General features: G+C 41.2%; 1 protein-coding gene across 2 annotated transcripts in view; it reads left to right on the top strand.

Annotated features, from left to right (window-relative positions):
- The window catches only part of rin1b (Ras and Rab interactor 1b), a 43,991-nt gene that overhangs the window by 18,140 nt on the left and 10,438 nt on the right, over nt 1-15,413 (top strand). For both annotated transcript variants that reach the window (XM_032582809.1, XM_032582810.1), the window contains 7 exons: nt 3,663-3,806; nt 4,182-4,296; nt 5,552-5,624; nt 7,506-7,597; nt 10,546-10,727; nt 10,839-11,120; nt 11,229-11,763. In XM_032582809.1, the coding sequence (XP_032438700.1) occupies nt 3,663-3,806; nt 4,182-4,296; nt 5,552-5,624; nt 7,506-7,597; nt 10,546-10,727; nt 10,839-11,120; nt 11,229-11,763 (1,423 nt within the window). Of the gene's footprint in view, nt 1-3,662; nt 3,807-4,181; nt 4,297-5,551; nt 5,625-7,505; nt 7,598-10,545; nt 10,728-10,838; nt 11,121-11,228; nt 11,764-15,413 lie in introns of those variants that run through there.

Raw genomic sequence — 15,413 nt, forward strand, 5'->3', positions numbered from 1 at the left:
TAGAACTATTTTTATTAATTCCACTGACATTTAATTTTAAAAGAGACTTAAAATTCATTTGAAGCAAATGTCAGTAAAATATTCTGTTTTAAAAGTTGACCTTTTGTATCTTATTAATGCAACGTTTCACGTGGTTATGACTGCCGTTCCTCAGACGAGTCTTTACCTTGGCGCTGCATGTTCCTCTCCTGAACTGCACAGTGCATCCAGCAGCATCAGCTGTGTTCTTGCAGGTCTATCCTGCTGCTGCTGCCCCCAGGGACAAAAACACTTTGTTTGATAAATTGTTGATGTCTCCTTCAGCATTTTATGTTTGCAGTCTGTCACTTTGAAGTGCATCGCTGCAGGCCTGCAGAAAGTGGGCTTTTCTTATCAACCTCCAATTTTAACCGTTGCATTTTTTCCACATCTTTTTTTATGTTTCTTCTCTTATTTCTCCATTACTGATTCCCTCTTTCTCAGAGGAAATTACATAAGTCTTTCAGTGTGTGCGTGTGGGCTGTGTTGCACTTTATGTAAGGCGAACGTGGACATGGCTAGTGAAACACTTGGGTCTTGCCCCCTGCTTTGTTTCTTTCTCTCCTTCTGTGTGTCCTGTAGCCTTTTGTGTTTGCGGTTTGGTTATCAGCTGTGGTTGCGTGGTGCTTGATATGCAATGAGGTGACTCTGGCTGCCCACTCAGAATCACACACACATACGAAGAAAAGGTTTTGTAAAACGCACCTTTTAATAAACTTATATGGATTTTAATTTGAAGAAGACAGTGCAGTTTACAGTTCCTCCAGGATGTTTCAATGATTCTTGTGATTATTGTGGACCAACATTTCTGATTTTGTGGTAGCTTATTGAAAATGTTGCTGTCAAAATTCAGACGAGGTGCAGCGATTGGTCAGAAAAAAGGAAATACAGGAAATGTTAAGTTTATTGGTCATATTTGTGGAAATGTTGCGTTGTCTGGTGAACATTGCAAGTCTGCACAATTTACGAATGATGAGTGAAATTGCATTAATAGGTGCTATCACAACATCGCGACTTTCTGGAGAAACTGAGTTCAGTTCTTAAATGAACATTTAGGGGAAACAACCCACATTTGATTTTAGTAAATACATTTTTAAATTTTCTTTTGCAGCATGTTGGTTTTTATACCAAATTCATAAAAGGAAGAAAACCAGAATAAAAACGGGGGGGGGAGGGGATCTGTTGATTTTGTGTGAGTTTTGCAGGTTTGTGAAAAACTGGAGGGACTTATTGATGTAAGTTGGAGTTTATAGGGCCACATAAAAATTTACGGCGATTTACTCCTGAAACTAAAAATGAAATTCAATTAAAATCCTTTATTTTTCTGGCAATTAGCAAATAGAAGTAGTTTTGTTAACCATACCTGAACCAAGGTTTCCCCCAGAAAACTTACTAAGCCCGGTGGCTGGGCATGAGAGCGGTGATTCATCCAGCGGCCCGCCGTGTTTTTGAGTTCAACATTTTTTAACGTTGACAGAAATATCACTTGATAATTATGTGTTATTAAAAGATTGGAAGATTAATACCTGAACACCAACTATATATATATATATTTTTTTTTTTAAATGTGCAAACATAAAAAATAAATAAATAAACAAACAGTGCTTAGCCTGGTGGGGGCACAGGTAAAGCCTGGTGGCCCGCCAGGCTTATATTACACTGGGGGAAACCCTGCTTATCTGAAACAGGAAAAATTTGGTCTGATTTAATATCTCACAGCAATAAAAAGTCATGTCTCATTTTATTCGGTATATGCAATACTTTGGTTTCAGCCATATTTATGACTACATGGACTTTCCAAGCTGGGATTTTTTTTTACTTGGTTATAAACAAACCTGAGTGTCGCAAAAAAAAAAATATTCCATCCTTCAAGCCATCTAAGAGCCCAAAACACCTTCAGTTCAGAGTTACAGCTGATGATCTGAGCCTTGAGGGGATTATGTTTCACTCCTTATTGATCCTTTAGATTAAAATGTTCCTCCTGATTTATTTTATTTCTGCTTTCACCTGGCTGCCATCAGCACGAACCTGCAATTGTTACGCGACACCAGCGCTCTTATTGCAATGGTTTCTCCTGTACTTCCTCCAGGATGGCGTTTAACTGCAAGTGACCTTGCTAAAAGAACCAGCTTCCCCTGAAGAAGGGGACGGTTATGTCACGGGGCCGAAGCGGTGATGAAAAACATTGTGGGGAAAGATTTTCCAATAGGATATTGAACAGGTATAACACTCATGGTGCTTTCTCTAATGCTACAGGAACCAGGTTGCTGCATCTCATCTCTGATTTGCTTTAATTTCTGTGACAATTTTTATTTTCTTAAGGAAAAAAAAAAAAAAGATCTGGAAATAAAACACCTCTGCACTCCGGAAAACCTGTCACCCTTTGGCGAAGTGGGTCGGTGTGTGTGCAAAAGTTGTGTGTGTGGGTGTGTGTGTGTGTGTGTGGCTGCGTGCGCCTCCCAACTTGTTGGAGGAAAGGGTGTTTCACTGAGTGGGAATGCCTGGTAGGATGTGTAGGCCCAGGTTGCCATAGCATCCATCTGCTGCTACACTCGCAAGAGTTTGCAGGCAGCCCACGCACTGTGACATCCAGCATCAAGCCGATCTTAGATAGGGGAAAGTAAAGCTATGACTGAACGCTAACATTAAAGAGCCAAAAATAAGCAAACAGATGCACGGTTCACAGTAATTTTGCTTCATTTTTCAGTACATGAATAGGTGCGTTCGTCCAGAGCAAGCATCTTTTGATGGCGCTTCCCGTTACAGTGAAGACAGACAGACGTAGGAGAGGTGTGCAGCTCTCAGCACACAGAACAATATTTTGGCAGAGCGAGGAGCGAACAGAAGGTTGCGACGCCGCTTTAAATATTCTGCAGCTTTGACATGAATTTCTGCAGAAGACTAGTTAGCGAAAGCGCTTCCAGACAGCAAGTGAAAATGTCTGTCTAACCGATGCAACAGGTTGCCACCAAAGTGAAGAACCTCACCAGAAACACCGACGTGGCCGGCTCACACCACGCGGTGGCAAAACTGAAACAGCAAGCATTAAAAATTTTGAAAACAGAACTTATACACTGCAGGTGGGTTTTTTCTAACCTATCGCGACGCACGGAAATGGCAAAATAAAAGAATGCCGTTTTCTTTTTATGTGTTAAAACATAGCCTATATTTGTGCATTTATATAAACCAGGGGTCTCGAACTCCAGTCCTCGAGGGCCGCAGTCCTGCAGTTTTTAGATGTGCCACAGGTACAAAACACTGGAATGAAATGACTTAATGACCTCCTCCTTGTGTAGATCAGTTCTCCAGAGCCTTAATGACCTAATTATTCTGTTCAGGCAACTAAAAGTTGCAGGACTGCGGCCCTCGAGGACTGGAGTTTGAGACCCCTGAATAAACCATGATTAGAGACTAAATGTCGTGACTCATTAAAATGTACTTTATTTTGAAAAGCTGGCTACTGTGCACTGCGCTGCTTTCTTCACTCTTGAAAGCAGCGCAGTAGAGGTAGAGGAAGAGCAAAACCTAAATAAAAGCAAATGAACATCCAGACAAATGCTTCCATTTTAGCGGGAAGGCGTGTATTATTTGAAGTCTAAATCAACATAGTTACTTGTTTGGACTTGTCTGACTGTTCCTTGTAGATGCAGGAGGAGGACAGCACCCAGACAGGCTCACAGCGGGCCTTCAGCGTCCTGGATCGCCTGCTGCTCACTCACCCTGTGTGGCTGCAGCTGTCACTCAACCAAGACTCCGCCCTGTATATGCTGCTCAGAGAGCCTATCGGGGTAAATATCCACCTTAATAACACATTTATCATTCTCTGGAGCAATTCTTTACAATGATAGATGCCATGTTGCATCTTATTGTTGTCAAAAGTAACTGCTAATTGCTCCTGGTGATAGCTACCCGATGGAAACTGGTATTATTAGTAGTCAAGGCAAGTTGGGAAGTATTTCCCCCACTTGGCACTGCGTATTGAAGTAAAAAGGCTGGAAATGCCGTTGGAAATCAAATTTGGCAGCCAATTTTGGCAGCATTTAATCAAACATCAGCTGTTATCAAATACTTCTGTTTGCGACTTATGTGCCTTGTCAAAATGCACAAAGATTAAACTAAATCTGTTTCACACTTGCGTCCTAAACGGTTGTCGATGCTTTCAGACCTTTCTGGTGCGCAAGTGCAGCTCCAGCCAGAGGAAGGTGCTGTGTTTGAGAGTGGCGGCCGACCGGAGTGCCTCCTCTGTTAAGGAGTGCTTCATCTGTGAGGAGGACTCCAGTGAGTATGAAAACAAGCTTCTGATGTCTACACAAAGTTGCACGGATGCAAGTGCCGGTTCGATTTTCAATTTTTTAAGAGACTGAAAATACAAAACCAAACTGCAATTTTGGCCAAGAGTAGTTCGCTTGAGTCCCTCAGCACAAAAACCATTAAGTCTTTTGACATTTAGAAAACAACTTTGACTTTGTGATCAATGAATGCGGCAATCCTAGTGGTAGCCGAAGGGTATTGCAACTTGATAAGCATCAGGAACAAAAAAAAAAACATTTAATATTCTTCAAGAGCAAAAGTTCAAACAGAAATAGTTTTACCTCTAACAGTCAGACAGAAGTGAACATAGAAAAAAACAGCACCTTTTTGTTCTGCTCGTGAATAGCCTAGCGTTAGCACTGTAGCACAGCTATTTGATTGCAGGAAGTTTGAATATCAACAGTTTAAAGTTGTGAAAAGTGAATAGGTTTTATAGTTTTTAAATAATGATGGCAATATGTAGTCAATCGGATGAAAACTCAATTTCCGTATCTATGGGAAGCTATTAAATGCAGTAAAAAAACAAGAAAACAATTTTTAAAAAACTTCAGTGCATAATTCATGACGTTTGTGTTTGGTCTTATTTTTAATTAACATGCCTTAATGCGCAATAAATCTTATACCACACTAAAAAGCCTTCTCATTTCCGATGAAATCAGGGGTTTCAAACTCCAATACCCGAGGTCCTGTATCCTGCAACATTAAGGAATGTTCCTGGTCCAACACAACTGAATCCAATTACATTTTTCAAGGTTCCGCTAGTGACCTAATTATGGGATTCAGGTTTGCTAAAGCAAAGACAGAGCGTAAGGTTGCAGGACTGGAGTTTGAGACTCCTGCTTTAGATGGCGCCAGGTTTGTCAGAAAAGCTTTCCAAATCCTCTCAGCCGACGCCAGCTCGTTTTTGGCGAAGGCCAAACAAGGCATCTCTCTTCACTGGAGGCAGTTGAGTAGGTTTGTTGTAAAAAGCAACAACAATAACACATTAGCATTTCTCCTGTTTTAAAAATCTTGGACTAGAGGCAGCCTCAGAGAGTCAGTCAGTTGGACAGTTTGAAACATCCTGAGAACAGTAGTCCAACAAATCTACAAAGTTAGCAGTCCTGCATGACTCGTCTCTGCAGGAGGTGTCACGGCTGCTTCATATTATTTTTGACAGCTCCTCCTGAAACCAACTAGTCTTTCACTGCTGTCAGTCAATCTCTTTCTGTTCTGTGAGCAGCGTTCGCCTTGGAGAGCTCAGCACTCAGCTTTCCGGACTTGTGTCGTTTGGTGGCCTTCTACTGTATCAGCAGGTAATATTTCATACAAAAAAAAGAGAAAACATTCACGGTGCAGATGCAAGCATGCAGACAACTCTGCCCCAGAATATTTTCATTTGGTATTTTCTTGTCGAGGTTGCAATGTCCATATGTACCCTGCAGAATAGTGACACTCAGGGAATTTCTATTTTTGTTTCACATTCGTAAATGTCTCTGGACAAGTTTTTCAGTTTTATCTTCCAGGTTTTTAATGTGTAAAGCAATGCCACGTTGCTTAGCTGGAGTTTGTTTGTAGCTGAGATAGACAATCAGGTCTAAGGTCTTAAGAAAACCAGCTTTGTGATGTGATTTTGCTTTCAAAGAGGTTATGTTCAGCAATAATTATCCAATCTCTCAATGTTTTTATTTGGTCTTTGGCTACTCTTATTATTGTTTACAAATAATTTTTCATTAAGCTCCCAGAAAATGATTAATTTTTTTTTAGATTACTGTTATTTTCCTTTTTAACAATCCACTTAGGACTTAAGAATGATTTCAGAACAAATTGAAGATTAAACAGAAGGAATGATCTTGTGTTGGGTCAACACACAACAAGCAATAATAATAATTTGGAAAAAAAATGTAAAACTAATAATTAAATGCATTTATTTTATTTTTACAGTAACTTTTAGTAAAAATGTTACGTTACATTCAAGTGTGAAATCTATTTTTATTTAATTTCTGCCTCTCCATTGAAAGATAAAAAAACAAATGGCAGGAATTCAGTAAAAAATTATCTGGCATGGGGACATGACAGATTGTGGTTACATGTTCAGCTGTTTGTCTTCTCTTCTGTCCAGGATGTCTCAAGTCAACCTAAATATTTTATGGCTTTAAATTTAAATGTTAGCGCTCTCTACAAATAATTATCAATAAAGGCTGCTCTCAAAAATGCTTCATTTTACTTATATTGCTGTTATCCAGTACTCTTTAATCAAATAACATCATCAAGTGCTGCTCTTGTCGCTAACATTCGGACCGTTAGCATCAGCGCTACAAGCTAGCAGATCATTCTGAGCTGCGTTAGCTAGACATGTCATATCTTCTCAGAGAAGTTTTATCAAATTTTTTTAGTCTTTTCTTCTTCACTAATTTAAGATTTGGCATTATTCTAGACAGGATCAGATATTTTGTCCTAAACAGAGTTTCTGCAGGTCAGCCTCACTAAGCTGCTCCAACAGAGGGCTAGCTTGGTTAAAAAAGCTACAATAATGTTCTGACAAAACATCATTAGAAACATAAGTACGGTAGCTTCACCCTTTGTTCCTTATATCTGACTTAACCCTGACTGAACACCGGCTGTCTTCAATAAACTCCTGTCCTGCTCCTGCTGACAATGTTTTCTTTTGGAGTAGTTTACTGAAGCGCTAGCTTAAGGCTAGCATAGTTGCTCTATGTTTTCATAGGCCTCCGTTGACGCCGTCATTAGAATCAGGCCTCTGTTCACGGTGTTATTAGAATCAGAATAAAATGTACATATTCCTCCATAGGTTTGATCAAAAAGCAGTTGAAGAACCACCTCAATTTATTCGTCACACACTGCGTAATGATGACGTCAATGAAATGCATATTCCACAAAGAAATGTTGCATTTCTTCCACAAAGGTGACCAGACTCATTGATAGTTTTGCTAGTAACATATTTCAAGGCAGTTCTGGTTAATCATTTGCAGGAAAACCTACAAAATTGTGCTCCTGCTTTATTACCTCCAAAAAACAATTTATGCTTCGAGAGCTGTCTGGGATTTTTGGCAGACAAAATTGTAAACTCTGATCTTAATCATTTGAAAATCCCCATCCCATTCTTATACTTACATTACAACTTGTTTTCATTCAGTACCATTTGGTTTATCAATTTTTACTTTCTGTTTCTCCAGAGATGTATTGCCATTTCCTCTTCAGCTACCTGAGGCCATCGCCAAAGCCACGACACACCGGCAGCTGGAAGCCATCTCACACATGGGACAGGGTAACCTATCACTAATTCACACACGAAGAAGTGCATCAAAAATGACTTCTTTTGGAATTGCATTTAGAAATACTCATAGAATTGTGTTAAATATGCAATGTGCTCTTGTACATTTACAAGAATTATATGTAGTAGAAAATAATGAGTCACGCATTCCTCGTCTATAAATAAAAGACAAGTAAACTGCACTGCACTTTCCGTGCTACTGTTTGTTTTCACGGCTCTCCGGCTTAATCTGACAGATTCCCCTTGTCACTACGACTAACAGAGTGAAGAATGTCTGCATATCAGTTGTGAGAAAGTCAACTGTGTGAAGAAGTGACTGCCAGTTTGAATCTATTTTAACACAGAAACATGTGCTGTTGTGCTGCAGCAGCAAAGAGCGAGGTGCGACTTCATGGTGGCCGAAAGTGATAAGCAGATTCTCAAGTAGCATAGCTCTGCAAAACGAGTCTGCTTATAGGGAAATCATTTCTGTTTCAGTTCTTCCGTCCTGGATTTGATCAAAGCATGAGAACATTTTTAAAAGGAGCGAGTTTGTGTTTGTATATCAGACTATATAATGCTGTTTAGTTGGATATTCCTTTTTAATATGAGCAAAACCTGAGATAAAACTGAAGCTAAACAGAAATACCAGACTGCCTTGAATAACTTTGGTGTAATGTTTTTTCTTTTCTTTTTTTAACTTCAGTAGAGACTTAATACAAAATTTTACGATGAGAAAAGCTGACTGGCTGACTATCCTGTCCGGACTCAGAGGCAGGTCCCGACTCAGATCCCAGTCCCGACTCAGATCCCAGTCCCGACTCAGATCCCGGTCCCGACTCAGATCCCAGTCCTGACTCAGATCCCGGTCCCGACTCAGATCCCAGTCCTGACTCAGATCCCGGTCCCGACTCAGATCCCAGTCCTGACTCAGATCCCAGTCCCGACTCAGATCCCGATCCCGACTCAGATCCCAGTCCCGACTCAGATCCCAGTCCCGACTCAGATCCCAGTCCTGACTCAGAGGTCGGTCCCGACTCAGATCCCAGTCCCGACTCAGATCCCAGTCCTGACTCAGATCCCAGTCCCGACTCAGATCCCAGTCCTGACTCAGAGGTCGGTCCTGACTCGGAGGTCGGTCCTGACTCAGATCCCAGTCCTGACTCGGAGGTCGGTCCTGACTCAGATCCCAGTCCCGACTCAGATCCCAGTCCCGACTCAGATCCCAGTCCCGACTCAGATCCCAGTCCTGACTCGGAGGCTGGCTCTACGTCTGGTCCACTTTTAGAGGTTTCTTGAGTCTGAACAACGTCTGAATCGTCTCTACAGCAGACAGCATGTTGAATCCACTTCCATGCCTTTCTGAGATAATCTTTCTGAAGATTAATTTCCTAGAACGTTCCAGGGTTCTTCTGAAACTCTGTGTGGGCTTGTAAAAACTATTGGGTTTTCACTTTTGATCATTTTAAACAGCAGTTCTCTAACTACATCATCATTGCCACAGAGAAGTTGAAAAATGTCTCAGCAGAGTTTTCTTTCCATCTTGTCAAAAAACACAAAATCTATGTCCTTTACTTCTTCCCAGAGTTTAGGGGCGAGCATTTTATCTGAATGCAAGTCCTCATTAGGAAAAAAAAGTCTCTCATCTTTCTTTTTGTAGAGGCAAACATTTTCTTTGGAGGAACAGGATTCTCCAGGTGATGTTTGAATTTTTCCACGATACCTGCGTGTCCATCTGGGTAATCAAGAAGTGCAATTAAGTTCAGTCCAGAAGCAAACTGGAAAGCATCTCTAGCAATGCTTTGGAAAATCCTTTCACTGAGTTCTTCTGCCACCTCTGAAAGAACATCCACATTTAACTCTCCTGTTTTTCTCAACAGTAAGAGCAAAACTTTCCGGTGTTGTTCGCCAAAGGTTTCTCTCACCAGATGCAGAGTTGGTCCGTCTGACACTCTTTCAATGACTTGCCAAAGAAGTTCACTGAGAAATTTCCTCTTTCTGTAATCTGGGGTTGTTTGACCTGGATGGACTTTATTGGAGCAAGTCTTCTTTACCTTTTTCCAAAGAGAGAGCTTAGGTCTCACATAAACGTCACTCCTGGAGCTTCCATCACTCATCTTTATTGCGCTGTCCAAAATGTCCAAATGAATTTTGTGTTGACTGACCGGAGAATTAACTGATCAGTTGGTGATGTCATGGACTTTATGACATCACAAAGGCATCCTTAGAAGGGCCTCATGACACAGACATCATTTGAAGTCATGCTGATGACATCATTGTCAGCAGCATGGCAATTGTTGCTAGGGGGTAATAATAGCACACAGTGAGCATATGAAAAAAATTAATCTGTGGGCACTAAATACATTTTTCTCACAAGTCTGAACTGGAAGTGACCTGCGCAGCTTCGCCAGAACAGGTTGGGCCAGGGAACCATTGGTCCCTCCACTTTACCTCCCTACCCATTTTTATTAATAGTATGAATGCTGTAAGCATTCATTCACACTATTGAGTCCCACTTTTCTGGTTGCTCCGTAAATTTCGCTTCACTTCTTCTTCTGCATACTTTGCTCTATTTTCACCATTCAACTTTTATACTATCCAGCTTGCCTCAGCGCTTTCTGGAAGGGACGCTGCTCAAGCTACCCCTATGCGTTGCATACAGTGCATACCCACTTTTTGCGCCACTGCCTACACTTAGAGAAAGTGGACTGACCCACATTACTTCCTGTCTTACTTAGAAAAAATAAGTAAGAAAAATAATAAAACAAATATAAATGAAAGCAACAATTATTAACCTGCAAATTAAAATCTGTAAATAATACAAAAAATATAAATTTAAGAATAAACTAACAAAATTCAAATGGATAAAAAGACAAAGAATAAATAGCTCCAACAGTTAGCGCTTCATTAGTTTCTATCTATCTATTCCTTAAATGTGAACTTCTTGGATTGTTTTCCATTAGATTTCTGGAGCGCACCAAGCGCTGTGGACATCCAAAATGGCCCTTTGGGGTCTGTTGCATCCACCAGCGGCGCCAATGCCCAAATGGCGGGAACTCAAGACCGATGTTCCCTGTTCACACGAAGCAAACAAGGCAAGGTCTGCTTCATCAACCCCCTGTTTCTTCAGCTGGAGGTTTGCAAGGTTAGTTACAATGCTGGGAAAAAATAAAATAAAAATACAAAATTCTACTACGACTACAAATTGAATTTCATGTCGTCTTGCTTTGAATCTAATCTCTCCAAACTGCAACAGCCGCAGCACACGAACCACAGCGCCTCCAACAAGCGGCACCGCTTCAAGCGCAGCATGCGTCTCCGGCTCTCAGAGTCCTCCATGAATCTGTCCCTGGAAGGCGTCGGTTCCTACTCGCCGCCCCCATCACTGGAGCAGCCCGGAGCATCGGAGGGGCTGCAGAAAGCCAGCCCAAACCCACAGAGACGAGTTCATGCAGGGGCTGGAGTCCTGAGGAGAACCCCTGCCGTGTCGCCTGGCTCAGCAGAGGAAGACGACATGATAGCCACATATGTGCCACAGGTCAGTCCTGAGGCTCAACTTCAAATCCACTTGAGATTCCTCCTTGTTGATTTTTAAAGTTTCTACAAGCTTTAAAAAAAAATTCCACTGACTTCTCTCTTGTTCAAGACATCTGCTGCTGCTGCTGACGAGACTCCCAAGTTCCAGCAAGAGGCGGGGATCGAGGGAACAGTTCTGGCCTTGGAGCGCCGTCCGGCTCCGTCCTTGGCTGAACTGGACAGCTGCAGCTCCTTCAGCAGCATGGACGACGAACACGACTCCGATTCAGAACCCGAAAGCATGGCCCAGATCCAGACAGACACCTTGCACCGCCCGCCGCTCGTCCGCTCGCGGGGCCGCGGCGGGATGCATCGCATGAGCGAAGCCTTCGTGTGCTTCTTCGCGCCCGACAAGCGCCTGACCCGGCTGGTGGAGGAACTGGCCCGGGACAGGCGCTCAGTGTTCGGGGGCATTGTCCAGGACTTCCTCCGGGAGCAGCGGAAGGTGCTGAAAACGCTGAGCTCCGCTTCGCCGCCTCTCGGCGTCACTTCGGTGCAGCTTCTGCAAGGCCTGCGCCTCTTCCTGTCGCAGGCGAAGTGTTGCTTGCTGGACAGCAGAGAGCTCGAGCCTCCCATTGAGACCCTGGTGCCAGAAAGCGAGAAAGGTAAACCTACCAGAAATGCGCCAAACGCGTTGTTTGTTTGATTTGGGTTTTGTACACATCATTTTGTTAGCATAGTTTAATTCAGGCGCCAAAAAGTACCAAAGGACCAGGGATTCCTCTTGAAAGTCATTCTCGAGTGTTTTACATTCGTTCCTCTGCAATAATCACTGAAATAATTATTTCATTTTATTATGTGGAAAAAAAAAAACCTCGTTTCCACTGGTACTCATATTCCTACCCTACGTTTTGCGCTTCCTGTTGATCCTTAAGTTGAAGCCACAAGGAGTAGCGGTTGAAATAATTCAATTTAATGGTCAGCACTATTTTAGGCATTTATCTATCAATTACTCTCTTCTTTATTAATGTTTTTCTTTTGGTTTCCTTTTTTTTGCTTTGTTTTTATTCAGTTAGCGGTTGTTTCTTTTGTTGTTTCTACACATTTTCTCAATTTTTATTCATTGTCTGCAGGTTCTCTGGTCTGTCCCACTTTGAAGAAAAATGTCATCTGTATCTTAGCATATTTAGATGCAGGAATAAAGAGTAAAGTGGACATCTCGTAAGTCTCATACGTTATATGCATTTAATCTAGTGTCTGATTGGAAACAATGGTGAGATCCTTTTTATCTGCAGAGCTGTGTAACGCTGGCTGCTCTGTCACTCACACAGTCAAATAGATCTATTTCTTAAGGCTCTTTATGGAAAATAAATGAGTAAATCAGAGCTTCCCCCAATTGGATATTCTGATTTTAAAACAGTCTTTTGCTGAACTCTTTTTAATATGCTGTGTTATTGTACAAGTTATATATTTTTGTTATAAAAAGAAAATAGCGAGACATACAGTACAGACCAAATAAAGAAAACCCATTGAATTAGAAGGTGTGTCCAAACTTTTGGTCTGTACTGTATGTGATATTATAAAGGTATAATTTAAAAGAACTTTTGTCCTTTTAAATTAAGTATTATTTGCGAGGTTTCCCCCAGAAAACCTGCTAAGCCTGGTGTTTGGATGTCAGGGCAGTCATTCATCCAGCGGCTCGTTGTGTTTTCCAGTTAAAAATGTTTAAAGTTGACAGGAAATTTGAAAATATCACTTAATAATTATGTGTTATTGAAAGATTGGAAGATTAATACCAGGACCCCAACTAAAGAGTCTTACAAAATGCAAACATTTTTAAAATACTTAAATAAATAAGCAATGCTCAATGTGGTGGGTGCACAAGTAAAGCCTGGCGGCCCGCCAGGCTTGTAAAACACTGGGGGAAACCCTGATTTGCCTGTACTTTTAAGTTTTTACAGTATTTTAACATCTTAATGATGATGATTGAGGCATCATTGTTTTTAATTTAGTGTTAAAACAGTTGAATTCATCCATCTCAGCTAAAAATAAATTCATAAATAAATGAATTCTCTGGGAGGAATCAATTAACGAGACAAAATATCGTAAAGAGAAAAATACTGAAAAACGAGAAAGCGTTGAGGCCAGCCGGTGTCAGAGGCGGAAGGTTTTGTAGAAGCAGACGTGGTGGGCTGCCCAGCCTGAGGAGACAGGAGCTGTCAACACAAAGCAGGCTGTGTAGTAGTAAAGTGCTGGTTGGAGGGGGTGGCCATGTTGTCTCTGATATTTAACAAACAGCGTCGGGATAGCCCTGCCTGATGCGCACAAGCTTCCCATTCAAAGACATTACAGGAGGAAAGTGGTCGGTTCTGTTGACACAGCACTATGCGTAGGATTTTTCCCTTTTTTTGGACTTCTTTGTACGTGCCTCACAGGTGTTTTTTTTTGTGTGTAATGACGAATGATGGTTGCCCATTCTCTCATCCTTCTTTCCTTCCTTTCTTCCTTCTTTCCTTTCTGCGCTGCGATTCTGATTTATCTCTCATTGCGTCGGCGGGAGGCATTTGCATTTTTTTTTTTTCCCTCTTCCCCCTCGTTTATCATAAAAAGATATCAGAGTCCCACGCTCACTTGAAGAGCAACACGATTCGCTGGAGGGTGGGAGGGAGGCATAGAAATAGACAGGTTACTTGGAAAGTGTAATCAGTTACAGGTCTGTGAGTAACAGCTTTAAAAAAAAAAACAACAAAAAATCTACTCACCTTTCTGCCAAAGCTGCGCGTCTGTAACGGAGGCAGTAATCACGTTACACGTAACGTGTTGGAGGGAGGAGCGAGGAAGAGGAGTGATTGATCACAGGGATGGGGTTAGTGTAGTAAGGTGGATGGAGGAGAGATGTGTGGGATTGTACAGGAGGGAAACATGATGGAGGGGGAGGAAGAGATTGATGAGAAGTTGAAAATATTGAGTCAGGACTGCCCACTGACTACGCTGAGAGGGTCTCCACGTGTGTGTGAGAGCGCGCACGTGCACGGACACGGGGCTGGATATTATTAATTACTGTTGCCAGTCCAGAAACAACAACATTACTTTTACGGACACATGCGCTTTCTCTCTGACAAAACAAAACTGAACTAAACTAGTTTGTCTTCAAAGCTACAGTGTGGCAAATATGGAATATTTGAGAGAGAATTAGACCCCGAGGTGAAAATCAAATCAGTGTTATGTTTCTGGCACTCCTGATAAAGATGTACAAAATTGTTAAAGGGTAAGTAAAGGGTTGTTGTTGTTGTTTTTTTTGGAGTGATTATAACACTGGTCAACATCTAAAGACAATTGTCTGGGGGTTTCCAACTGATTTAGGGTCATTTTGATGTGCTGAATCCAAAAATCGCCTTTGTTTTCTTCAATCAGGTCAAATGTCTGAACTATGGATGTAACATTCAGCATCAAAATGCATGACTTGTTCTCACATATGGATCGGTTTCATGAGATTCTGGGATCAATTAGTGACGAGCAGGAGGAGAGCTTCCATCAGGACAGAAAAGAGACGGATAATTTTGCACAGTTCACACGTACTGTACTTCCCTTATTCAATTTACAGAAATCCGTGTTTATAACACTTAACTACTATACTCTGTCAGAGACCCTTTTTTTTTCTCCTAAAACCTTTTTTTGGATGATAAATATTAACGGAAATGAACTGATAATGTCACAAAAATGTCATCAATTTAGTCAGACGATCGGATTTCTCTAAATCAAATTAGGAACTGGTTAGCTTAGAAGCATATTTGTGGCGTTTACTGTTCTAACGACATTATAACTATACTGTTGTGGTAAAATCATGTTATTTTTTAAAATTATTTGTTGCATATTTATTAACTGTGCATCAGTTGCCCTTTTTGGCGCAGCATTTCAGGTAGGAGAGTATTTAGACTAATGACCTATTTTTGACGCCTTTGCCTATTAAAGCAACGACTTCGCTTCTGAACAAAGTGCTTGAATTAATGTATTCATCTGTTGTAGCTTTGTGTGAATAATTGGTTCATTATATTCAGTTCCTAATCTCACTTTAGAAACTTTATGTACTTATGCAACTGTCGATTAAGATTACAAACACACCAATAAGAGGAAGTAGAACTAGAAAATGGATAAGAGCTTAACATCTGTAGCCAGTTAGATTTATGTGTATTTATGTGTTTTGCACTTAATTGAAAAACTTGTAAAAATGGAAATAACCCGTATGCTGCAACTGCAGATGCACCACTGGAAGACTTTAAGTCGGCCTAAATGTAATTGACAAAATCCTGACTGC

This window comes from Xiphophorus hellerii, chromosome 14, assembly GCF_003331165.1.
Source record: "Xiphophorus hellerii strain 12219 chromosome 14, Xiphophorus_hellerii-4.1, whole genome shotgun sequence".
Taxonomy (NCBI): domain Eukaryota; kingdom Metazoa; phylum Chordata; class Actinopteri; order Cyprinodontiformes; family Poeciliidae; genus Xiphophorus; species Xiphophorus hellerii.